This window comes from Helicoverpa zea, chromosome 31, assembly GCF_022581195.2.
Source record: "Helicoverpa zea isolate HzStark_Cry1AcR chromosome 31, ilHelZeax1.1, whole genome shotgun sequence".
In the NCBI taxonomy this organism is placed as follows: Eukaryota; Metazoa; Arthropoda; class Insecta; order Lepidoptera; family Noctuidae; genus Helicoverpa; species Helicoverpa zea.
In genome coordinates this window covers 17,902,647-17,930,460 of record NC_061482.1, presented here as the reverse complement: position 1 = coordinate 17,930,460, position 27,814 = coordinate 17,902,647, and the positions used below count along the sequence as shown (strand labels likewise).

The window sequence follows — 27,814 nt, the reverse complement described above, 5'->3', positions numbered from 1 at the left end:
CAAGCATTAAGTTTGAACCTCATTGGAATTACAAAACTAATGATGACAAAGTTTGACCACGGGAAGTTTTGGACCACTTTTTCCTGTAGAATTAGTAAAGGTAAGTAATCTAAGTCCATTTTTTGGAAGAACATTGCATTCAGATGACACAAGAGGGTGCTAAATGAATTAATAACAAAGCCGTGGAGTGGGGATGAATATTTCATGGCCGTCTCTGTTCAGGGCTCCTATTGTCTGACAAATACTTGCAAAGTTTTCTATTGTCTTTGTTATGTTGAAGGGAAACTGAGGGCTAAGTTTGGGAAATATTAGAATTACGGTGGCTATGTGGGCTGAATCTCGACGCTTAAATACAAGCAGCAGAGTTATAGCCTGTTGCGTGTGCCTGCTGTCTGCGTTTAATGTTGAATGGAATGTTTCAGCCATTCAAGTGGCAGCCTATTTATGTTACAAATATTTAATGAATGTATAAAAAAAGTGGGAATGCAAAAGAATATAGCATTTCTAAATAAAATATTATTCAATCGAGTAGTTGATAATTATGCGCTATAAAAAAAGTTTTCATTACGATAATATTTTTGATTACTTCTGTTAAAACCATTAAAAATGTTACAAAATAAATAACCAAAGCACTTTTAAAGTGAAGCGACACTTAATCATAAAATAAGGACTATCTCATATCTCATCCCAAAAAAATGCCGTTCCAAAACCGCAAACTCAATTACAAACACTCATAACTTAACACGAGAGACATAAATCGAAAACAAAAACAAAACATGCAAAAGAAATAACACGAAACGGTATAAATTACAAGAAAGGAACACGACAAATCCGGCTATATCCGCCTCGAGTCGGTTTTAAAGTTACAAATTAGTTTAGTCGATACGACTCGGCGTATTACTGCGCCGAGTCGGCGTACCGTTTAAAATAGAAACGGTTTTTGTTTTAAAGTTTACATTATTGTTCATTTGTTTGTTCTTGTTCAAGTTGTGGATTATTTATTTTTTGTGTAGAGCGTAGTTGTTTAGTCAAGGGACGAACACTACGAAGAAGTTTTTACCTACAACGTATGAAGCTCATGTAGCTTACATATAATGAAAACTACTGTTGGTTATAATTTTTGGTAGTCCTGAGTTTGGATAACCAAAAGCACAATTAACCAGCTTCGCGGAAAACACCACGAATGTTACATTGTTTTAATAATTACTGTTTACTAGGGATAATTTGTTGCTGTCTAACGTTAATGATTTTCGATATCAGTAATCGAATATGTATGCGCCGAACGCTCGTTTCCTCGTATTTTTTTTCGGAGCTTTCGATGTGTTCCGAAAGATGCGTTCATCATTACTGAGAATTATATTTATTCACAAATGATAAATGCTCCGTCAGCCTAATGGTCGCAAAGTACTACTGCTGTCTCGGGTTTGGTAAGCCAAAATTGCTTTGTAGGTCTTAAACTAGAAACTTTCATATAACAGCTTTGAGTCTCGTGATTAGTGGTGACACACCCTTGCCAGGAAGAGAAAGTCTTACAACCACTCTTACCAAACGGTAAAGGGTTGACAAAGTAACTGAGTTGAGGATGACAGATAGTCGCTCCATGAGGCACACTATTACTCAGCTGCTTCCCATAGACAGGAAGCCGTCCCCAACATAGTTTTTCGAAATTACAAAGAAACAAAACCCACCGCATGAATACGAGTTGGGCATAAAAGTAAGAAAACAAAGGAATTCATTAGGTTGTTTTTATTTATTTTAACGTGCATGTGTTAATTAACAGCTTCGTGAAACGTAAAGCAGGTGGCGAAATGTGCATTTTTACTTTTATTTGCTTATTTTGTTTTGTTTGCAGTCCCATGTTTATAATCTTTCGGGTTTTGGTTGAAAATCTTTTGATTCTTTGTGTGTGCAGCTTAAATATTTAATAGGTTTATCTATGCTAATATTTTAATGAGGTTTGTAAGTAAGTGGAGTGGAATCTCAGTTGAATCGCGATGTTGCATTTATCTAGGTAAAGTTATAGGCTTTTACGTAAATTAAAATAATTACACTAGAGGATTTTGTCACGCTTTTACGATTGATTTATTTGTCGTGGTAAAAACCCGTCGCGCCGTTTTAGATGTCATAGTTTGTATAGCTAGTTGTCAATTGTTTATTTTCGCTCAGTACTCGTGACACCACTCGAACAAATATATACCGAGTGGAAAAACCATGCAGAAAATCTGTCAGTGTAAAAACGCTGTTGTTTTCACCTAAAACTACTTTTTATGCATTTATTTGATTTTACCCTACAGACTAAACAGTCGGCCAACTGGTGATCCAATGTTTGGCAATTATTTTTTAAAGAATGTCTTGATTTCAATCAAAGGTTTTATAGTTCGGCCATTCAGAGAATGCGTTCCTGACACGTCGCGATTGAACTGACGACGTAACTTTGCAATGGCGTTGCAGTTACGATAAAAATATTTTTGCTGGTTGTTTACCGTTTTAACAATTGAGGAGCATTAAAACAACATTATTATATCAATAATCAATGAATGTAGTTACGTCGTCAGTTCAATCGCGACGTGTCAGGAACGCATTCTCTGAATGGCCGAACTATAGTCAGTCTGATACTGGCTAAGGGTAGGTTCATATCTGACGGAACATACGTCGCGTATTTTCGGTCGCGTAACGCCAAAACAGACAAATATACGATAAAACATTCAATCATTCACACCTAACCGATGATGCGTTAGTACGTCAATCATACATTTACGATACGCTCAACGCATTTTCCGTTAGGTATGAACCGACCCTAAATATCTAAATCTTTGTGCGTATTGCCATTCATCTCCATATTTCTGAGCATAAAAAAACTATCGGCCTACTAAAAGTTTGTGTTTGTAGTATGTACTCTGATTAAGAGTCACTGGAATCAGAAGCAAAATATTATTAGCTTCTATAATACCATAACATTATGATAAGACATAAAATTCATCTGACAAGAGACTGACACGGTCCATAAAATGTTATAGCCCACCCATGAGTACCACGTTAATAAAATTTGAAGAATAGCCTTTTGAAATTTTAATGGCCAACTTGAGTTTTTAGCGTTTTAATCTTTTCGCTTATCGAATAGCATTTCTTTAATCTCATTAGCTTAATTAAAGTGTTATTGTAGCTTTGTCAGCTATAGTTATAGTTCGGCCATTCAGAGAATGCGTTCCTGACACGTCGCGATTGAACTGACGACGTAACTTTGCAATGGCGTTGCAGTTACGATAAAAATATTTTTGCTGGTTGTTTACCGTTTTAACAATTGAGGAGCATTAAAACAACATTATTATATCAATAATCAATGAATGTTATTACGTCGTCAGTTCAATCGCGACGTGTCAGGAACGCATTCTCTGAATGGCCGAACTATAACGACAATATAATACAGTTGTAATTAAGTGTGTATTAGTGTGTCAACATCTGAAGGCATTTTGTTGATATCTTACCATGGTTAGATGAAATACACTTTCTTTGTTTTTTTTTTTCATTTCATAAATGTCCAGTAAAGTCAAAGTCCCATGATTTTATTTCAAATAGGCCTTTACAGGCTCTTATAAAACCTCATACTAGTTGCACGGTTCCAAAACGATAGTAAGCTGATTAAGTTAAACAAATAAAGTACTTCCTGAGATTAGTGCTTTCAACCAAACAAACTCATCACTACATAATATAATATAGTGGTTAAGTAAACATTTAAGTGAACGAAACATGAATGGAATTAATGTAAGGACCCGTCATTCAAAACCTGCTTAAATGCTACCCCGGTTCGCTCACTCGAAATATTTTAATTTAGTTCTCAAAAGACCGCAGTTTCTCTTGTTATTCTGAACCGTTTAAAACAAGGGTTAAAAATATGCGGCGTGGCACACTAAGTTTTTCATTCTCATTATAAAATTTTGCGTAGTTTATATTAAAATTAAATATAGTTACTGTGATTCTGTTTTTTTTTGTGAAAGTGCTTTTTAAAAGTCGCAGTTGCGAGCTATTATTATGGAACACTCGCTTATGTATAATGCAATTATTTTGTTTATTATACATAATATATTTTGTTTCTGGCCACTATTTTTTCTTCTTTCATTGACCTCTTGTTAAAGTTCATCGGCTTCATCACCTAGTACCCACTGACAGAAATCTGATAGCCTGATGAACGACCAGAGAAAGATCAGGATGAGGAGGTGCAGGATGTACGTTATCTTCTTATTTTATGACTCAAGGTTTGTACCTTTTATAATACAACTTTATTTACTTATAGCTAACTGTTTACTAGAAACTTGACTCGCAAGCAAGTTAAATACCGCGGCTACGTCTGTATGCAATGAAGTGACAGCAAGCGCTCGCGCAATAAATAAGCCTGATTTGCATTGAATTGTGGTGACCGCCATTACCATATTTCAAGTTATTTTTAATTAATCGTTCCTTTTGATTGTGAAGGACGGGTTTTAATTACGGCAGCTTATCACTCACAGTTGTAATTTGTACGACTGTTTTATTTCTTTCACTTTTTATACTTGTAATTTTGTGTCGAATTTGTATTATGGTTGTATGTATTAAAAATATTTTGTAATTAGAGTCGTGGTGGCCTGTTGGGTAAAGTACCAACCTCGGAAGTTTGAGTGTGTGGGTTCCATTCCAGGTTAGGCAAGTACCAATGCAGCTTTTCTAAATTTGTAAGACTCTCTAAGGATATATTTTACATCAATGACTGTGTTTCGGCGGGCACGTTAAACTGTAGGTCTCGGCTGGCATTTGAACATCTCTGGCAGTTGTCGTGGTAGTCAGAAGACAGAAAGTCTGACAACCAGTCTTACCAAGGGGCATTGGGTTGCCCTTGATAAAATCAGATAGTCCGCGTATAACACTGGTACTCAGCTGCATCCAGTTAGACTGGGAGCCGATCTTAGTATATATATATACTTCCCTGCCGATTTCGGCTATGGTGACTGCTTTCAGTTATCATTGAGAGAAGAACTAGGATGATCAGCTCTTCTATGCGCCCTTTGATGGCTGCAGTACCCTATTTTATGTGTAAACGTGCGCGAGCATTGGCTGCACGTTAGGATACCGTCCACGTAGTTATAATGAATGGCTACTGGTGTTTTAGCCTTAAGAGCATCACGCTTCGCATCCAGTGCGGATTTCCTTTGCTCTTCGAAATCTTTGATCGCATTTTTAAGTAGGCCTCTCCATTCAGGGCGGCAAATGGCTTTTGTCTCCCAGTTCTGAGGATCAATGTTGCACCTTTTCATGTGTCTTTTCTGAACATCCTTGAAGCGTAAGAACTGGCCACCTTGTTTCCGTCTGCCGTTCTGGAGTTCAGAAAAGAAGATGCGCTTGGCCACCCTATCATCATCCATGCGTAAAACATGACCGCACCATCTGAGCTGTCGCCGCATCAGGTACGCTTCTATGCCGCAGACATTCGCGCGTCGTAGCACTTCGGTATTTCTAATCCGATCCGACCATTTGATTTTCAGAATGTCTCTTATGCACTTTAGATGAAATCGGTCCAGCGCCCGTATATGTTTCCGATAGAGGACCCATGTTTCAGCCGAGTATAAAAGATTTGGGAGGACTATGGCCTTGTAAACGGAGATTTTTGTCGAAAGCTTCAAAACATGTGTGTGTAAGACCTTGGCTCGTAATTTACCGAAAGCAGCTGATGCAGCGCCAATGCGATTTTATTTCGGTATCAAGGTCACACTTGGATGTAATTGTGCTGCCCAGATATTTGAAGGTATTCACTTGCTTCAGCTCAGTATCGCCAATGTTTACCTTGACAGGTTCTGTAGCTCCTTGAGAGTCGCTTGCCATTACCTCAGTTTTCTTAACACTGATTTTTAGACCGAAACGACAACAGACTCCCTGAAGGTTAGTCATCAGGTTCTGGAGCTTTTGTGCAGAGTTGGTAACAAAACACAGATCATCAGCGTACATGATCTCCGTTATAAGAGCATGAGATACTTTAGTATATGCTTTTAATCTGGCCAGGTTGAAAAGTCCCCCATCAGTCCTGAAACGTATTTTGATTCCAGCAGAAGTTTGTTTGAGCGCTTCACTGACAACGACAGAAAAGTAGAGAGCAAACAGTGTTGGCGCAAGCACACAACCTTGTTTGACCCCACAGGTGACAGGAAAGAACTCTGACTGGTCACCATTATAGGTAACACAGCAGGTCATCTCGTCGTGCAGAAGGCGAATCATTCTCACAAACTTCTCAGGACAACCTAATTTTGCCAGTAAAGTCCAGAGGGCTTCCCTCGGCACGCAGTCAAAAGCTTTTTCTAAGTCCACGAAGCACATACACAAAGGTTGGCCTTGTTCTCGGCTTTTTTCCTGGAGTTGCCTGATGGAAAAGATGGCTTCGCCGGTGCCCCTGTTAGGTCGAAACCCAAACTGAGTTTCTGGCAATATGGCTTCGGAGACTGGTAAAAGCCGGTTGAGAAGAACTCTGGCAAATATCTTCCCAGGGACAGAGAGGAGCGATATACCCCGGTAGGAGTTGCAGTCGGAACGGTCTCCTTTGTTTTAATACAGTGTCTGTATACGGGATATTTTAAATTCAGGTGGTATTGTTTCCTCGTTCCAAATGCGATCAAAAATTTTCCAGATGTAAGTATGATGTTGCTCCCCTCCGTATTTCAGCAGTTCTTCGGCGATGTTGTCAACGCCAACTGCTTTTTTATTTTTCTGCTCTTTGATGGCTTGAACAACTTCAGCAAAAGTTAGTGGTTCAGCAAGCGACTCATTCGGCGGCAGAGGATGGATACGCCTTATATGCTCAAGATCTGCTGATCGATCTACATTGAGCAGGTGATTAAAGTGCTCTGCCCAACGATCAAGTATATCCTGCTTAGCAGTGAGCTTTTGGGAACCATCTAGGGATCTTAACGGAGTGCAGTTTTTTATGGAAACGCCAATCAACTTACGCATTTCTTCATAGAAAGCGCCTAGTTGGTGGGTATCTGCAAGCCACTGTATCTTTTTTGCCTTTTCAAGCCACCATCTATCTTTCATCTTCCTCGTTAATTTCCTTAAGGAATCACCACTACTTCGGACTTCTTGACTGGATTTATGATTTCCTTCATTACGCTTTATGAGTGCACGATGCTGTTTGAATGCTTCAGTTAGGGCCCTATCATTCTGGTCAAACCAGTCCTCGTTGTTTCGTTTTTTGTATCCTATGGTTTCCGTAGCCACAGTCAGTACGGTGGATGAGATCTGTTTCCATTTTGATATTAAGTCACCTTGCTGGGCATCAAACACATCTAGCGCATCTGTTAGGCCTTTCTGGTATTTTTCTTGAAGATCTTTACAATCCAGTCGATCTAAGTTGAGAGATATTGGTTTAGCCCTGCAGGGTCTTCGTGGTTCACGAAGGCGGAGTCTCAACTTAGTTACCAAAAGCCTGTGGTCTGTCCAGTAGTGCGCGCCACGCATAACGCGTGTGATATGCACCTGGGAGATGTCCCTTCGTCGCGTTATCGCGTAATCGAGGAGGTGCCAGTGTTTAGAACGCGGGTGCATCCAGGTGGTTTTGAATTTGTCGCGAAGCCTAAACAGAGTGTTTGTGATGGTGAGGTCGAATTGGGCACAGAGTGTGAGTATCTTAGTATAGTTAGGTAAAGGCTAGGTAGATGATGACTTATATAATTCGTTTTACTGTGCCGAAACTGTAATTTACATTGAACGTGAGCAATTATTATTGTATAATAATCTAACAACCAGCCCCGACTGCAGGATTACCCCGAGGTAGGAATACCTTATGAATCATCCTGTCTATTGGAATGATACACGGAAGTATGTGTAGTGGATCTTGAGTCTATTGCGAATATACAAACAGACCAACAGATATTTTTTATTGCATAAAACACAGTATTTGTAAAGTTCACTGGCAAAGAAAACAAGATCAATATCGTTCTAAACCAGAAGTTAATAATAAAATAAGTTTCCCGTTTCGAATGAAAAGCTGGGAAATATTTCACAAGTATGAACGGTGGTCAACATGAACTGAACTACTAACTTTCTTACAGATTGGCTGAAGACTAGCGATTCGAATCTAAGATTTTTATAAAAAAATAGGGTTGAAACTCTAGGGCCGTGGGGTCCGAGGGCGCACCTTCTTGCCATTTCCCAGCGCCTGGTTGACACTTGCCGGGACCCAAAGGCTGGCTTTTATTTCACACAGAGGTTGAGCATTGCCATCCAACGTGGCAATGCTGCCAGTCTTTTGGGTACATTACCCAGTGACATCGATGAGGAGCAATTTTTTGATGCACTGTATTAGTTTTAAGTTGTATATATATATAAGTTTATTTTATTTTATTTTCAATTAATGTAAATATAAAATATTTTTTCTTTTGTTGCAAAATCTCAATGTTACTGTATTGTAGAAAGGTTAGGTTGGTTTTTGTGTTGAAAATCTTTGAAGTGACAATTAGATACCTTACCAAGCTATCAAATTGTCCAGGTTAATTAGGTTAGATCCTGAATATGAGTTAGCACGATTATAATTCTTTAAAAGACTGAATAAACATAACCTCTTGTCATATAATCTGATCAAACAAATATCAATTGTTTAATACTTAAACAAATATTTTTTTTAAAGTGACATGAAGGTCGACATTGGAAGGCACACAAGTTTTTTTCCATGTACTCACTGTTTTCAGTGCGACAAAGTGTATTTATATGTGCAATAAAAAAGAATAAGGCACACATTTTTTCCATGTATTCAAGTAAAAACTTTTCTATAGCTTCGTGCAATACACAGAACTTGAAGAATAGCCATACAATCTAGCTGGCCATACAAACACTTTCGTTTCTACCGTAGCGGTCCAATTCTTAGCAAACTAACTTTTTCTTTGTGTGCAACTTCCACTGGGAGTTGTCGCCAGTAGGTACTCTCGATAGATCGCACTTGGCCGTTTTCGAAATTATGTGAAAACAATTCTAGAACAGTTCAAAATTATATTAGGGACTATTGGTTTGTGTGTCTGACTTTTTTGTTAATGAGACATAAACTAAGGATAAGATTTAGGTGTGGGCTAAAATACCCTATCCTTACCTACTGCTTTCAGCGGTTTTCACCACACGCTTCAGAAATAACAACTTTCTGCATCCGGCCTAAAACGAGACTAGTAGAGATGTTATACTGATGTGTAGCTGTGTTACTGTTAAGTTTCATCGAAATCCGTCGAAGAATTAAAAAACAAAGACTCACATGATGACCTTTATAAAATCAGTCTGATATTTTTTTCTTATTTTGCGTCTATATTTATAATTCTGTATTAATGCAGAAAAACAGGAATAGTATGTATTTATTTTAAAGCCATGTACGACATAATAAAATGTTCCATACCAAAACCCATCGTTTAATTAATGACCAACGACCCATTAAAACCCCTCTGCATAAAACATACCCCACCGTAATTAACAGCCAAAAAACAAGAAGCATCAATTAATGACGCCGAATACCTTAACAGGATAAAATGATAAATAAAAGACGTGGGGAAAAATTCAAAGCCTTTTCATATAATGCAACTTCAGTGTAACGTTCACGGAGGAAGGAAAGGTAGCGGAGATACCATCAGGCAGGTAGGTCAGGCGCCTTCTTGTAGGTCAACTACGTAGGGTGGGCTTGAATGAAACTAACAAGGCGTTCGGATTCCTTCCAACATCTGTCAAAGATTTGTCTTGATTTTACATTATGACATGTCTTCATCATCTTCTGAGCCTTATCCCAAGTCTAACCAGTCTAACCAAGTACAAATGTTTTACATGGAGCGACTGCCTATCTGACCTCCTTAACCTAGTTAGCCGGGCAACCAAATACCCTTTGGTAAGGCTGGTGACACACTTATTTGCTTTTGACTACCCGTAACGACTCGAACCCACACACTGATATTTGAGAGATTAGTTCTTTACCCACCATTCATTCCCACCACCACTTTGTACTGTACATTATGACATCTCCACTCGTCACAAGCAATGTTTTTCATTGTTGAAGCTCTGTACAATAAGTTGTCTGCAGTTTTTTACAGCCGGGGAACGTTGCAGCTGATACCAGTCCTTCGTATGGTGTGCGTTAATTGTTTTAACGGGTTTTTTAAGTGGTATTCGATTTAATTGGTTTTTTTTTTTGATGTTGGTTGTACTTTTTAGGATACTTGGCAGTAATATAAATACGGGTCATTCGTCATCTCGACACACTTAACTCACCACGAATGTTTCCACTTGGTGAAACTCAAAATTTTAACATTTATCATGTCGTCAACTCGACACGTTAAGATTTTGATGCGTGTCCAGTTAGTGAAACTTAAATTATACACTTTTATGTTTTCACCAACTCGACACGTTTTAGAATTTAACCCAATTTCAAGCAAAAAGTACAGTCAACAAATGAATGTTGTATTCATTTTCTGTGTCACAAACATCATCGGCCACTGAGCTTAGAAAACGCTTGAAACGCGACTCCCAAACTACTTACTACAAGTACTCGGAAATCATAAGTGCATTGAAGCCAGATGCATTACCAACTTGTAGTAATTTTCTGCAATAAAATAATGGTATTGAAATCGAATCATTTTTTGTCACAAGTGATGACGAACGACCCATAAATACTTACATCAGACTAAAAGGATCTTTCTATCCTGATGTGGGAAGTAGTTTTCTCGGAAAGCGAGAGGAAAGCAGTAACGGATAGGTTTTGTGTTTTTAAGTTTTTAAGTTAGTGAATCACTGTTCTAGTATTCATTTATATTTAATTCCTTATATACTTTATTATGTACTCCACTTATGTAAACCCCTTATGTAGGTACTTACCTTATGATCTTTCTTATGTACTTCCTTATATGGTACTGTATTATGTACTCCCCTTATATACTCCCATTGTGTACACCCCTTATGTACTCGCCTTATATACTTTATTAGGTACTCCCCTTGGGTACTCACTCTATGTTCTTCTTTATATATATTATATACTTTATTATATACTCACCTTATATACTCCCTTTATGTACTTCCTTTTATACTTCCTTACGCACTACCCTTATGTAATCCCCTTATCTTTATTATATATGCCTTATATGCTAATAAGTGGGCTTATAAGTGCTTATTGTAACCCATCCAAAACTTGAACCGTATTTAGGGTTCTATCAACCGGCTCGACAGATCTCATCTAAATAAGTTTAGTAATTACGCAGTGTTTTGCAATTACCAACACGTCACTGTCGTAATAAATGTTTATTCATACAATTTCAATCGAAAATATTATTGCGAAATGAAAGCAACTTTTGCAATATTAATTAAAATAAATTAAAACAACGAATTTCTTATTTTTGGTATTCATTTTGCCTTTTAACTTTAATGAAGTGTATTATTTATTATTAAATTAACCGCACGAGAGAGATTTATAATTATTTATTGATATTAAGGTTTCGCTTTGTTTGTAATAAACAGGAATTATTTTATTTACTGCATTTATAAATTGTTGTCATTTATAATTTGTTTTTAATATTTATTCATTTTGTATTGTACGGAGAGAATGATATTATAGATAGTTCAACTCAGATTTGCGCGCGGCCCTATGTGTGCGTCGGCTTGTAAATATACAACTTTCATTCGTGTGACAGTGACGTCGTCCGAGCATGACGTGTTCTTATCGCTTTTTGTTATGGGTACAGTCGTTTACGAAAATGTCTAGTTCTTCACGGAGAAAATGTTTAAGGAGTCAGGTAGCGTTTCAAAAAATGAAACAACATTCAAAGCTTTTTATTATTACATTTTACAGTTTTTCATTATTTTCTCATAAGTTTTTTCAAATTGACGTTGACAGTATCTAAGAAATAAATGAGGTGAAATATCTAAGATGAATTAAATACTCCTTACATATTTTCTAGATCTCGGGGTACGCGGACAATAAATAAAAGTGTGGACTAAGAATGTAAAAAGACGTATAATCTAGTATAATAATGTAAACAAAATGTGTGGGGAATTTTAAAAAATAATATTGCTTCGCATAATGTCGACCAAAATAAGACGGAAATAATGAAACTCATAAATGAACGTTTAAGTCATATTGATGAAGGGATGTTGGGTAATACTTGTCGACATGTACAAAAGAAAAAAGAAAAATACTATAGACATTTTGACATGGAGTCAAAATTTATAATTTACCTCGGTGAGAGTAGCGAATCCGAAAATTCATCATTTGATTTTTCAAGTAGCGATTCAGAATCATTATAAATAAATAAACATTAAATTACGTAATAACTGTTTTTCTTTAAACAGCCATAACCCCTAAATAACTGTATTTGTACCCGACTGTACCTCTTGTCACGCACACAAAGTCACTGTGTATGTACAAGGGTTACCCACACATAAGGCCGCGCGCAAGACTGAGTTGAACTTACTATAATTAAAATTAACCGAATTTAACTCATGAGTGCCCGCGCTGTAAAAAAGCTATATTATTTTTGCCCTATTCATCTATTATGTAGGTATCTTTATTTAAATAGTTGGATCAAGATCTTGATGCTCGAACAAAAGAAAGCTTTATTATCTAAGTTAATATTGTTACTTAGTAAGGGCGGTCTCATATAACTGGAATGGCTTTCTGAATTCCTATCCTTTATTAAAAATCTTTATAAAGAAAGAAAAGAAAGCGCTGAAGTGCATACAAAATACCTAGTCATCTCGCATATTCAGATTTTCACATTATTGTTTGAAGAATTAATACAGACATGCGTTCTGATCAAATCTGAACTTGTATGTTTTACACACCGTAATAAGATTCAGAACTTTCTCTTGTTGCAGTGTCTGTTGAAAACAGAAGAAGATACAGATAAAGATAAATTTATTTGCAAATAAGGGTACAGCACAGGTGATACGTACCTATACATTTTAACAGTTCAGCCATATTTTGCCATTAGGGGTGCAGATTTTAATACTAAGTACTAATTAGAAATAATAATTTTAATAATAAGCTAAACACTAATAACTAAAACTTATTCTAATGAAAACTGTTATAACTATATGATAAAATATTTTTCATTTAGAAATTCACAAATACTGTAGTAGGTTTTTTTAATAGAAATTTACGTAACTTCTTTTTAAATTTCAGTATTGGCAGTTCTTTCCACTGTTTAGGTAATTTGCCATACAGTAAACGCTTAGTAAGAAGATTTGATTATTCGAAATCTTAAGACAAATAGTCCTTCCAGTGTCTGAATTTATGAAATTCAGTTTCTTTAATTAAGCAACTGAATTCACTATGCCATTCTCTACGAAGACTAACTAACTATAAAGCAACACTATAAAAACAGACTGAAGAACATAATATAACGTAGTACATAGTAATAATTAGCAAGTTGGTGAGACGAGAACGCGGCACAATAACTGAGTTCCTGTTTAACTAAGGTGGAAGCTGTGAAGCTTACCTTCATGGTATCACATTTCTATATTTAACTAAGACTAGTCTCACATGAGCACGTTACATTTTCCAATGCGTAGTTCTACTACAGAATGCAGTTTTCACTCAGTTGATTTCCAATACCTATTGCTAATACAGCCTACACCGCGGTGTCAGCAATCGCTGCAAGCTAAAATGTGCCTAAAGAAACGTAAACGACGTCCAAAATGATCATATTGGATTTGTAATTACCTTTCTTAGCTATCCATCACAGCATGTATTGTCATCAGAACTCGGAACTTGTGCAAAATTTCATCCTAATCAAAGACCGGGAAGTGGGTAAAATTAAGCTTCACATAGTTACAAGTAACGCTATTAATTATAAGCGTGTTAAAAATTGAACAACGTGCGAACCGATGCTGGCCCGATATCACTCGGCCGAGCTGTAGGCAATTATCAAGCACATGGAGTGATGGAGGCATTACTCAGCTTACACATAACCAGTTAACACTTACACCATTTGAATCGGTAAATTGCCATTTTCTGAGTACGAGTACATAGCACCGCATTAATAGTTATAGGTATTTGGCTAAGCAGTCCCAAGTAGCTGACTTTATTGAGGCAAAGTTGTGTCTATTTTTGTCAAAATTTCAATCGATAGTGTGAGACAGGCTTACCGCAGCATCACGTTACTGTCTATTTAACTAACAAAACTGTCGACGCGGTAACTGTGGGAGCGAGTTGAACTGATTTCAACAGTTTAGTAGAAGTACTAAACTGCTGGTTCAACTTTAACAATCTGCTTACATGTGAAAATAGTACAAAAGGATTGTTGAAATGAAGAGACAAAAAGTTACCACGAATAAGCATGTTATTTTACATAAAAAGTATTTCTGACGCCAAACAAAATTTTTCTAGTCTAGTACCAACAGTTTACCAAATAAAATTTTGGTCAATTGATATCAACTTTTAAGACAAGAGAGACCACAGTAATCTATCCGACAAACATACCTACTATTAGTAAACATAAGAAAGGTTTAAGAAACTCAATAAGAATAAGAATGCCCACAAAAGAAAGCTGTACCTACATTGATCTTTGAAGCGGAACAACATAACATGATTAGGTACCTCTTGACTGCGGTACCTCCAGAATATTTGTTTGATTCATTACGCCAATGGCCTTTTGAAACGACTTCAAAGTGTACCTTAACGGTATCCTGTTTGTTTAACCCACGTATGACAAATAATTGGATATTTTAAACGAGAAAAGGAGGAATTATAAGAATGGTTTTCGTATTTACTTAAGAAAGTAAAAAGACGAAATGAAAAAGTTAAAATTATTGTTTTACTTACGGAAAAGTACACAGCTTTCAATTGTGTTCCAATGTTTCCTCGGATATCTTCGTAAAGTGGGAACCAAACTTTGGTACGCAGATTTCTAGCAAAGGACATACTTTTTTACATCAAACACATTATAATCTATAGATATAATAAAATAATAGGAAAGCCAAAACTGTACATTTAATATTTTAAAAGAACAATTGGGGGGTGATCTACGTATAATCGATTCTGAACCCAAATATATAGTTTTTAGAATTTTTGTCTGTATGTCTATGTCTGTCTGTTTGCTCTGTTACCTAGGTTACAGGAGCCTACAGTTATGTAACTGAATAGTGACTCGGCCAGTTTCTTCATCAAAAGTAAAAGTCAAAGTAATGTCTAAAGTAAAAGTAACGGTCAAATTCGTTTTTTCAAGGCTAAAGTGACAGCAAAACTAATAGAAAAAACGAATTTGACCGTTACTTTTACTTTAGACATTACTTTGACTTTTACTTTGGCTTTTACTTTTGATGAAGAAACTGGCTGTTAGACATATAAGTTTACCTACATAAAGTGTTAAGTAACTAAAGTAACAAGTAACCACTTTATCGATAAACTCAGTGTTGAACACACGTTTATAAGTTATACGAGTTCGCGGCAGTTAATTATTAAGTTATGACATTGTTGTCGTAGTTAACTATTTGCTGTTTTCGAAAATGAGATAAAGTTAGAATGGAATTCGGTTTATGCCTATCACTAGCTTGTGTCTGCTATTCCACCTCATCTCAATGAAACTATGTATTTTATATATTAGCATATCATCTGCCTAGCCTTTTCCCGACTACGTTGGGGTCGGCTTCCAGTCCAATCGAATACAACTGAGTACCAATGTTTTACAAGTGACTTCCTCAACCCAAATTATCCATGCAACCCTTTGGTGAGACTGGTTGTCAGACTTTCTAGCTTCTGACTACCCGTAACGACAGCGAAAACTACACAGTAACCTTATATGAATACACATTTTATATACTATGTTAAAAACTTGATATTATTATTCACAGAAATTCATTGTATTCCTATGCTAAATGTCTTAGGTAGCGGTTTAGTTATTTTTCTTTAAGAGCAAAATATGTATCTATACTTACCTACTTATAAAAAGTATGGTAGGTTAAGTTAGAATTTAACGTCTAATATATTTAAATAAGGGCATAAAAATGATCACAACGATCCAACTCGTTAAAACTCCACGAAATAGAGGTGTTATGGAAATATCCGAATATCCGCGAAAGTATCCGCCGCTGAATTATCAACACACCACCGGATCATTTCAGTCCATTGAGAGATTACTTTGTATACCAAAATGTATGAACAAAATATCCGCGGATGTACTTTTTAGTTTAGAGTTCTGACAGAATTTATAAACACATAGGTACATATTTTTAATTAAATTACCGTAGTGAGTTTGCTCAACAGTGAACATAATATGTTGTTATTTTAATAGTGGCATTTAATTCTGAAAGGCCGAAAAACGAGCAATATAGACGACTATGTTTCTGAAAAGTTTGTTCACCGTTCACACTAGGAAGCGGTTAAAAGGGGGTATTTTTTTAAAGGTGCTCTGAAAATGTGCTAATTTAGTTAACCTAATTCCAAATAATTTATTTGACTTAAGCGTAATATCTCATTCTATGTATTAGTGATATGATTTATAAGCCCTAACAAACTATCGGACGACGAAGAGTTTGTGTGTGTTATGTGTGCCTTATGTAAAAATGCTTTACATTAAAATTTTGGTCCATACTTTTATCTCTAATTTTAGTTTTTACTATAATGTGCTTTCCAGTTTAATGCGCGCATTAATTCCAATTTGAACCATCATAACAGAAACATGAATTTGGTTTCACATTATCTGCCCCTTTTATTTTGATATAAATAGTATGAAGCTTTACAATTATGAAAAACAATTAAAACGAGACTCAAAAACACTGGAAATAAAAACTGTTCTTAGGTGTATCTCCTGGAAGTTGGTGGCGAAATAAGCTTATTGTTGCTTTAGAGCTGTGAGTTTTAGGATGAAAAATAAGGATCATAATTTGGGGATCTTTTAGTGCCTTCAAGTTGAAGAATCTATTTTTGAAGTGAGGAAGAAAATGACGTTCTTCAGTCCAGACGACCCACTGACCCATAAATGTGTGTTAACGGTTAACACTTGAATTCTTTGTAAACTCAAAATCAAAGATCAAGTAGCATTTCGTCTCTAAGGTCAAAAATACCTTGTCAAGAAACTGTCAGAAACCACTATTCATTAAAGGAGGACCAAAGTTCTATTTCTATGAGGGTAATACTTGCATAAAAGGAAGAGTTTTTCAAATAATCCTTTCGGTATGCTGCCAGTATTTTATGCTTACAATCACAAATTCCTACCGTTTCATTATTTACTCCACCAAACAGTACCTATGGTATTTATGACATTAAATAGCAGTCCATTCCACAATTTTCAGCACACGTCGCAGAACACACGGAATCGTGTCGGCGACTACCCTCTGGTATATATCGGCCATAACTCGCAGAACCATTATAAGGGTCATGGCACATTAAAGTGGCACCGCAATAGCACTACTGCAGCACGGCGTCGCCTCGAATTTAGACTACGGCTAGCTGCCAGCGCGCTAACTACGCAAGCGTGCAAGCTTGCTGTCACCGCAAACTCAATATTGTTTTAAGACAGTTACGATTGAACACGCCTAGGACTTGCTTTGCTGCCGACTCGGAGTCGGCGCGTAATGAGCATGCCGTCGGCGCGCTGTACGCATACGGTCCGCTCGCTTGCTCGTAGCGGCAAGCGCGCTGACTGCCCGCCGTTGGCTTTTTCATATTGACATTATGAAATATATTATACTATACACGATTAATTAATGCTCTAAATTGAATGACAAATTGAATGCTGGTGTGGAGCGTTGCTGTTGCGGTGCCGGTATAATGTGCCATGACCCTAAGACTGCGCTCATACACACAATAATAATTAAACCTCATAAAACCTATTACATATCTGCTGGTAGTTTGTTAATGTTTATTACTTTATGTTTGGTTCTCCTTTTGTTTGTTTGCATGTGTGATCTGTATTGGATTTGAATTCATAAGCGAGCAGTACTTGCTTGTCCGTTTGTCTGTTGTGCGTTGATGATAAAATAGCTGAACCAATTTAAATTAATTCAGATAAAGATATAGGTTGGAACTACAAACTAAGCATAGTTTGTTATCCCAGTTTCTTATTGAGCACAAAAACCTGCGCGCGATTCAGATTCTCAACGCGCATGTTTTGTCAATGTTGTCTCGTCGCTCGATAGATGGCGTTGGCGCGATTAAAATCACGCTATGGTTTCGTTTCAAGACGTTACATATATACTCAGAAATATTCAACAAGGTGTAGTTAAGTAACCATTTGAGAAAGTAAACAGCTTCAACTTTTTGAATACCGTGCCCTTCGGTGCGGTTGTGATCTTGATAAAAATTTGCGCACCTGATATTATATTTGTTAACCGACTTCCCAAAAAGCGAAGGTTCTGTTCTCAATTCGACCGTTTTTTTTTTTTTTGTATGTTTGTTACGCGATTACTCAACCATTTATAAATCGATTTTGATTATTCTTTTTTTGTTTGATAGCGTATACTTCCGAGGTGGTCCCATTGACATCAGGTCAGGATCTGATGATGGAAACCCTGAGAAATCGAGGGCAACTTTCGAAAGTTGTAGGAATACATAGGGTATAAACTTGACACTCAGGTGTTTGCATTATAGCACTTTTCAACAGTGAAGATTTTGAGCTGACCTGATGATGGAGACCAGAGAAGGTCGAGGGAACTCGACAACCGAACGTGTAAACTACCTCGTGTTTGGGCTTATATTATTCGTATTAATGAGAACTTTCCAGTTATGTGGATAATGTCAACTATTCGTATCACTGAAAAGCTGAAAATACAAAAAAATAAACCACCTTCCAAAAACACTAAAAAGTAAAAAACATCTAATTTTATAGGTGCATCGGCCTAGAAGTCGGTGGCAAAATTAACTTAAGGACATCCATTAGACACCGACTTCTAGGCCGATGCACCCATAAATATATATATTTTTTGCTTTTTAATGTTTTTGGAAGGAGGTTTTCTTTTTTTGTAAAAAGTTTTTTCACAATTCGGGTAGATCGAGAGCCAGCTACCGGCAGACTTACGTTAATAATAATGGTTAAGAATAAAGGAAAAATAATAATGGTTCCGTCTAACAAATTAATCTCCAGCGACCTGGGGCCGACTATTATTCTAATTAACCAGCGTTATAATGAATTACCGACAAAAAATCCAAACATAAACGAAAAAAAATCTCATCTCATTTACTATTATTTATTTATTAATTTATTTTAAATGAAAACGCTAACTACCATTAACATATTAAAGCCGTCCCAATATTCTATCTCTCTTTGCTTATTCGAGATAGGAATTTGACATTAGACTTGTATGGTAAGCAAATCAACAGATATAATGTTCGGAGCTGTCGGACATCGTGTCAAGTTGTCGGTATCCGTGGCATATCTTTCTCCGGACCGTCACTATACGTGTGAGAGACAGACAACAGATCTGCATCTGCACATACCTATGAGCAAAAAAACATCTGCAATAAAAATCTTATTAAAAAGTAATAAAATAACTCAAAACCCCCGACTTAACCAGTTATACCATACCCCAGACTTACCATAATGCATAACCGAGGAATATCCGCCGGGGGATGCCATTAAACCAGCTGAAGGATTTCTAGTGTCGTGAATACAATTTAACGATGACATAAAATACACTCATGAGTATGATTAATTGTTGAAATTTCATATAGAAAAGGCAGCCCCCGTCATAAATTAATTTCTCTCATTTCCAGAGGGCTATTTGCTATGTATCCCATGATTATGCCGTGGAACTGGCAGAATCAACTGAGCACGACAGCAAGGCTAAATATGACTTGCCAGATGGCCAGCATATCTTGTTGGGGCAGGAGCGGTTCCTCTGCCCAGAGGTACTGTTCAAACCAGAACTGGAGGGTTTGAAGTGCAGGAACATCATCGATACTATTTGCCATAGTATTGATATGTGTGACCTCGATTATAGGTAAGGAAAGGAATTTGAAATAGCTTGGCTAACAACATCCCAAACTGATTGTTGTTCTCGACTATCAGACCAATTTTTATATCAAATTACTCCACAGATGATGGAATATGTATCATGGCTAATAAATAACTAGTAATTTATTCACTAGAAACCACTTGAGGGTACAGTTTACAAAAAGCCACCAATTTCTATGTGCTTGCTGAGAAGAATGGTGGAACAAACTCTTCAGCATACTATTGTACATTACAGTTACTTATTGACTTCTCGCCTACCAGAGTCATCATTTATGCCCTCAATGTTTGCAAAATTACCTGCCATTACAATGTTCATATTTCAACAGATCTATATTCTACAACAACATAGTCTTCTCTGGAGGTGCCAGCCTGACCACGGGTCTCGTGCAGAGAGTGACCAGGGAACTGAGACAGATCGTGAAGACCAACCTGCCTGAAGTGACTCTGAAGGTGGATGCTATGGAGATGAGGAAATATGCAGCTTGGGCTGGAGGGTCTATGCTGGCTTCTCTGCCGAACCTTAGGGAGTTCTGGTCCACTAAGCAAGAGTATGAGGATGTGGGCTCAGAACTTGTTAAGTTTAAGTTCTTTTGAAGATAGTGTCTCTTTAGATTTTTTGTAAGCCTTCCTGGTCCAAATGAAGAAATCGTAGTTAACTGTTTAACTAGACAAAATTACCGCTTTGCGACATTTCATTTAGATGCAACTTTTATCTCAAAAACGTGTTAAGGAATTTGAATGCATGATGACGTATGACGAAAATGTATCTCTCATCATCATAATCCTCCGAGCCTTTTTCCCAACTATGTTGAGGTCGGCTTCCAGTCTAACCGGATTCAGGTGAGTATCAGTGCTTTACAAGAAGCGACTGCCTATCTGACCTCCTCAACCCAGTATCTCTATTGGACTATTTTTCAAAAGCTATAGCTATTACAAGAGCTAAATATGATTTCTCGCATCCCGGGAGAACAATTTGCATAATACAAACAAGTGCGGTAATCACGCTCTAATCACGAAGCGCAGACAGGTGGATACACTAGTATGTGGCATGAATACATTATCATGAACAGGAAAAGGCTAGCCTAATGATTATGTTTATTTTGAATGAAATGATTTATTTAACTGTAAGGACTTATTGTTCACTAGTAGCTTAATTGAAATAAATAAATTTGATTCAAAATGAAGGTGAATTTAGTTTTCCAGCAAAGTTAACTGTTAGCTTTCATTGTAATTACTGAAACTGTTCCCGAATTTAATATTCACAGCTCAAATTGCAATAAGATTTAAAGGAAATTGCAGTCTACGTTTTCGAATATTGTTACAAAAATATTATACATAAACTGACATTAAAAACAAGTAGTGGCTGAAAGTTTATGAATTCCTATTTTGTCAAGAGGCATGAAGCCGTGTCGTGTTTGCTTCGTAAGTTACAAACGTATTTTTAAGTATAACTTTGACCCAATATCAATAACTGAATAAAGGTCAAGGAAAACATCTCGTCATCTGCTTTCAGCAAGCGTGGTGATTAACACTTTCCTTCTCTGTGTGAGAAGACGCCTGTGTCTGTAAAGAAGTACTTATCGGGTCAGTGGCTTACGCCCACAGTAGTCGAGGCAACTGTGTGAGCAACGAATAATACTCGTAGGTACTGTATTTTTATGGTTAATCACTTTTCTCATTTACTTGTACTATGTGAAGAAGACAAATAAAATGATCCTAAATAAACCGAATACGAACCGAAGCGTCGGCCACTCACGCCCCAACCACTGGGGGCCTAAGCCCTAAATATCTGTCTAGGCACGGGATGTGGACAAAGTCGCGGGCAAAACCTAGTGAGAACAAAAAAGACCGCTGCCGCGCTGTCAGTGTAACCAAATGTCACAGTAAATAAGCTTTGCCTTTCATTACTTTGTATTTGACCGTATTTAAGTATTTAACTGACGAGATATTTATTCAAAGATAAGTGCACTTACCGAATTTTCGTCATTTATTTGTTGAAAATTCTGTTTACCGATATCTCGTTGCAACTCAATTTTATTAATTCAACGCGTATTTCGTTGGAAGAGTAATAAATAATGTGATTTATCTGATTATTTATTTATCAGATTAAGGATTTGGCATTTCGACTGATTTCGAATATATAATGAGGTGTGGCTATTTTAAAAAGCTTTATTTCAAATAAAATAGTATTTTATAACACGATGTTCTTTTTTTTTTGTTTTCTACAAGTTTTTTTAAAAGTAGGTATTTCGTAACGGTTTACTTAAAGATTTGTGAAAATTGGTAAAATCCATACAAAATACGGAAACATATCGACATCTGTAGGAACACGATATATGGGTATTTGAAGCGATGATAAATAGATGTGATTAATCATTTCGGTTTAGGCTAGTTGCATACTATTAGGTAAAGGCACATTTGATTGATTTGATAATCCGTTTGTTTTGACTGCACAGTAAGTTCGATGAATTTGACACAAAACACTAGACTTTAAAACCAAGCTTGTTCTGTACAATTCATAAGATGCTATAGCTTAAGGTGAACTAAATTGATGTCATCATCTCCCGAGCCTTATCGCAACTATGTACCTATGTTGGGATCGGCTTCCAGTCTAACCGAATCCAGCTGAGCACCAGGGCCGCGATTCTCCTAATTTTACTTAAGCGTCATACGATTCACGTTCGACTCGATTCGACTGAGATCTGATCCCGACTCGATTACGATTGAAGGGTATGTGGCATTCCGCTATTTTTTCTTTGAAATAAACGTTTTTATCCTTTTCTGTCATTCAATAATGAATCATTTTGTCTGCAAAAGATTTACGATTGCAAAATGATTGTACAGCAAACTACCGTATGGACTAAAATTACCAAAATAGCAGACCAATCGCACACCAATCAAATGTCAATCGAATACGATTGGTCTTTTATTTGTAGCAGAATGCCCGATATGGTTAAAACTGCTATTGCGATTATATTGCGATTCGATTTCTACTCGATTTTGACATTATTAACTTAGGAGAATCGGGCCCCTGTGTTTTCCATGCATTGACTGCCTATCTGACCTACCTTACCCGGTTACGTAGACAATCTAATCCTCAGCTACACTGCATGTCAGACTTTTTAGCTCCTGACGATACTATAACTGCCAAAGATATTCAAATGACAGTCGGAATCCCATTTTTCTTTCCCACTCGTCTTCCTAATCTATAAATCAATATAACACTCTTGCTCCTTCCACTCTATAACTTATCACAGACTTTAAATCAGTTAATGATGACAATTAAAATTGCTTCTACTGCAGTAACTGTCTTCCATCTGATATCTCTTAGATATGGTTGGTCTTCCTGATAACTTTATAATACCTCTTTATTGCCTCGATGTAACTTAAGCACGTGATACGAAAGCCACCCTTGTTTTTATCTCACTTGTCAAACTTCCAAGTAAGGTATTAAGTTAACTTCCGAACTTTGTTACAACTTGGGTTAAGGTTAAGCTAAGATTATACATTTTATGATTCCAAGTGACTTTAGACTTTAGATTACTCTCATTTCGGAAACTTGTTATGGGTGGAATTTTTCATTATGTTTTTGGTATCGCAAAACATTTAATGTGTTCCTCCTTTAATATACTTTAAGCAGATTAACATATCTGGCAGTTTGAAGCTATGTCAAACCAAACATTTGACATGACAAGTCAAATCTTTCAACGTCAGTCATACAAAAACATTTTTATACATTTTTATACGATCAACAATGCCGTTTACGAAACCTGTAGTTGTTATCGACAACGGCAGTTACAATATCAAAGCTGGGTTTGCCTGCGACAACCATCCTGTCTCCATCTTCAGGACAGCTGTTGGTAGACCGAAGTTTTTGAAGGGGACCTATGGAAGGACCCCGTATGAGGTGTATGTTGGTGAAGATGCTGTGGCAAGGGTTGATGAGCTGGACTTGAATTATCCTGTTGTGAAGGGGAGGATTACTCATTGGGATGACATGGAGAGGGTGTGGCATCATATTTACTATAGAGAGCTGAAGGCAGCTCCGGAGGATAGGGCGGTGCTTCTGTCTTGTGCTCCGGCTACTACCATGAAAGATAAGTAAGATCTACTTTCTTTGCAATATTAGCCCTTTGGCGATGTGTTTAAACATTACAGTGGGAAGACAATTTCTTCGGTATAAAGTCTTTTGGGTTTTGGGTTTCACTCAATTTTTACTACTACATATTAGGCCGGGCTATTGCTTTAGTTTACTTAGACTCAATTGCACCATTTAATTATAACTGTAACCAAATTACTACCGGCCGTATAATTACCGCTTATTTATCAAAAGAAGGTGGTTGTGTTATTGTTAAAATTAAATGGTGTAAATAAAATAAATAAATAAAAATAAAAAAGCCATTTATTCTACTACAATTGCAGATATTACACATAGGTACATTGTATTATATTATATTACTATTACACATTACATTTAAATTATAATTTATAAATTTTTTGTTAATTTTGTTTGTTTGTAAATTGTAAATTCAAATTAAAACTATGAAATTTATAAATTATAAATGGTGTAATTCACCGTAAATGTAGCACAGATTGTAGTTTTATAACGAGGAAAAAGTGTACATATAAAATTGTGACATCGAACAATGGAAACCAATTATTCATGTTCGAATATAATATTCGCGTTAATTTGATACGTCTGTAAATATCGGTTGACGCGGTCTCGTCCGTATTTATCCAGTGTCAGACAATATCGGAAATTCAATGATTTACCTTTATTTTATGAGTAACTTGCAGTTTATCTCAACCTTTCTGTTTAAAATAAACTGAATACTTTACATAATTACTTTTTGAGCAATTTTTTTTTGTAAATATGAATATGCTTGATTTATTTTACAACTGCTTTTAAAATTCTTCTTAAAATACCTTATTTGTTTTTTAAAGAGAACTGTTTCGCTTCAAAGTGAGTTATGCTTTAACGGAACGTTTTACAACAAAAACGTGGTAATACATTGGTGGATATTGAAAAGAGTTAATATCCATTCTTTAGCTTGAACGCGACACTATTGTGCTCTCTGTATGAAAGAAATATTCACGAACGAGCACAAAGCGTTTGAATAACCATGCGCCGCAAATTATGAATAAAACTTAGGAAAAATATTATATTATCTCTTCAATTGGTTTTTAAGTCGTAACTTCTGTCAATATTTTCATTTGTGTTATGTGGGAACTACTTAGCTATAATATAACTATACTAATATTATAAAGAGGAAAACTTTGTTTGTTTGTTTGGTTGTAATGGATAAGCTCAAAAACTACTGGACCGTTTTTAAAAATACTTTCACCATTCGAAAGCTACATTATCCACGAGTAACATAGGCATAGTTTTATCCCGGTACGGGCAGTAGTTACCACGGGACGCGGGTAAACCGCTGGAAAACGGCTAGTGCTTATATAATTTTAATAAATTAAATTAGCTTTTACACATAAACAAACAATCTTAACTAGCTACTCCCGCTGTTCCACCCGCAGCTGAATAAAAAGTAACTTATGCCCTTTTTCAAACTATAGGCTATCTGTGTACCAAATTAAGTTTCAATCAGTTCAGTACTTTTAATATGGAAGGAAGCAAAACAGACAGAAACACTTTCACATTTACAATATTAAAGGCCTACCTTTATATACTCAGGATTTTAATTACTAGGAAACCAGAAGAATCGACTCCCCATCATCAAGTTTCCTATTGAACCGTGTAATAGTAGTTCAGAAACCTATATACAGCCTCAACTCCTATTTCCTACATGTCTTTCATCGTTGTCGTGTTCATTATATTGTCAGTAAAGTAGGAAATTGACTCTTTACATAACTACTAGTAGCCACGTTTGAGCATCAGAATAATCCACGGAGGAAGGAAATACGGAGATGCCACGACCAAGGTAGGTCAGGCGCCTTCTTGTAGGTCAAGCTACGTATGGTAGGCGTGATCACTTACTAGAACAAACGAGAAGTTCGTTTCACACCAAAACCAATCTGCCAATGATTAGTTTTGATTGATTGAAGGTTATATTTTGATAATAATATACGGGTTCTAAAGACGCTCCTCGTCCCCCGAATACTAGTACATTCTTAGGAGATTATGCGTTGTGACATCTCTGCTAGTAATTTTGTTCTCCATGGAATAATCCATCAATTGTGTATGCAAGTATGGTGAGGCTTGAATGACGTCACACTTTGTTTAACTTTTTAGTAAAATTGTTTTGGAACTTCGTGCTGGAGATGAGTTTTGAATGCCGTAGTGAAGGAAACTGCCACGTTGGTCTAGTGGTCGCTAAGCGTGATTAGTGAGTTTTGGGGTGCTGTTATCTGGTTGGAATAAAATCTCCTTCGTCACAAAACTTAATGAAAATAATTACCTATTAAAGTATTTTGTGTTACTGGATTGCGTATTTTAATTTTAATTCAGAAGCCAAAGTCACAGTATTTTTTTAATTGTACTGCACGGTAACCGGGCCTTTAATACCACATTTTTTGTTTGAGAATTCCAGCCATAGAGGCAACAGCATTTTTTAAAAATCTACATTTATAACATGGTTATGCTTTTGACATAACGACAGCGATGTTTTTTAAAAAACGTTAATTTTTTAATTACCTTTTTTTACTTTCGATAGTTACCAGAAATGGCCAAAGGCTGTCCAGAGTAATATTATAACAATATTAATCATCGAAAGACTATTACAGTATGAATTTTACTGAGAGCGTAAAGCTTGGTATTTCTCCCGCGTTGTTATTCAAAGAGAGCCATAATTCTTGTCGGTAATCAATCATAGTGATACTAAGCCCGGCTCGCCGATACCCATAGCGGGTTCGACTCCCGGCCGGCCCGGAATTAACTACACAGGACGCTCCCGGAATACTAATGCCATTGTTGTTAGGAAGATGGATTACGAACCCTGCAAGGGTGCAAACTTCAAATTTTTACCTTTATTTTTCTTTTTTGTGACCCACCAAGAACTCTGTGTGTTTTTTTTCAGAATAAAATGCTGCGAAATTTTCTTCGATACTCTGAATGCGCCGGAGTTGTGCATCAAGCAGCAGAGCGTGTTGGCGATCTTCGGGTCAGGTCACACCACGGGACTGTCGGTAGACCTTGGTCATGATATCACAGAGATCAACCCTATCTACGAAGGAGGCGCCGTGAACTACGCCAACATGCTGTCAAACATCGCCGGGGAAGAAGTTTCTGACTACATAAGAGAATCATTCAGGAAGCGACAGCTAGATTTAGGCAAAGACATGGATAACGTGATCAATCATATAAGAAAAGAATGTTCTTACGTAACCGAGAATGTTGCCTGTACACGGCAAGATTATACGAAGAAGTACAAACTGCCTTGCGGGACTGAAATAGATGTTAGCGAAGAGGCTTTTATGGCTGGTGAGCTGTTCTTCCAGCCAGACTTGGTGTTGGACAGGAAACTAGAAGGGTTTTCTCTCCCCGATGCTATAATGACTGCATCATTGAAATGTGATAACGAAGTGCAAGATGAGTTGTATAATGCTGTTGTCATTCATGGAGGCATGGCTAACATTAGGGGTATGCATAAGCGGCTTACGACTGAACTTTCTTCGAGATCTGGTAAACAGGTTAACGTTTTATATTCTTCGGAACCTTATGCAGTGCCGTGGCTAGGAGGAGCAGTGTTTGCAGGAATGGAAGGCTGCGGCAAGGTGTGGGTTCTTAAGAAAGAGTTTGAAGAACAAGGGGAGAGAATTGTTAAAAATAGGTTTTGACATTTTTGGTAGACGTAAAGTATCTTATCGTAGGTTTGTAGCCTTATAATAATGTCCACGACGTTTTATGGAGACTAGGATAGAACCCAGCTTCAACG

General features: G+C 36.7%; 2 protein-coding genes across 2 annotated transcripts; both read left to right on the top strand.

Annotated features, from left to right (window-relative positions):
• The first annotated feature begins 19,674 nt into the window (after positions 1 to 19,674).
• Positions 19,675 to 21,109, top strand: LOC124645299 (actin-like). Its single transcript, XM_047185100.1, has 2 exons — positions 19,675 to 19,911; positions 20,252 to 21,109. The coding sequence occupies exons 1-2, from the start codon at positions 19,892 to 19,894 to the stop codon at positions 20,517 to 20,519; spliced, it is 288 nt and encodes a 95-aa protein (XP_047041056.1). The 5' UTR covers positions 19,675 to 19,891; the 3' UTR covers positions 20,520 to 21,109.
• Positions 21,110 to 23,679: 2,570 nt separating this feature from the next.
• On the top strand, positions 23,680 to 27,763 carry LOC124645409 (actin-like). The gene is made up of 2 exons (XM_047185215.1): positions 23,680 to 24,026; positions 26,957 to 27,763. Exons 1-2 carry the CDS (start codon positions 23,680 to 23,682, stop codon positions 27,714 to 27,716), a joined length of 1,107 nt encoding a protein of 368 aa, XP_047041171.1. The 3' UTR covers positions 27,717 to 27,763.
• Positions 27,764 to 27,814: the final 51 nt, after the last annotated feature.

Coding starts and splice junctions, on each gene's coding strand:
- LOC124645299 (XM_047185100.1), top strand. CDS start 19,892: ATGTGTGACCTCGATTATAG. Junction 19,912..20,251: donor ATGTGTGACCTCGATTATAG/GTAAGGAAAGGA, acceptor ATATTTCAACAG/ATCTATATTCTACAACAACA.
- LOC124645409 (XM_047185215.1), top strand. CDS start 23,680: ATGCCGTTTACGAAACCTGTAGTTGTTATCGACAACGGCAGTTACAAT. Junction 24,027..26,956: donor GCTACTACCATGAAAGATAA/GTAAGATCTACT, acceptor GTTTTTTTTCAG/AATAAAATGCTGCGAAATTT.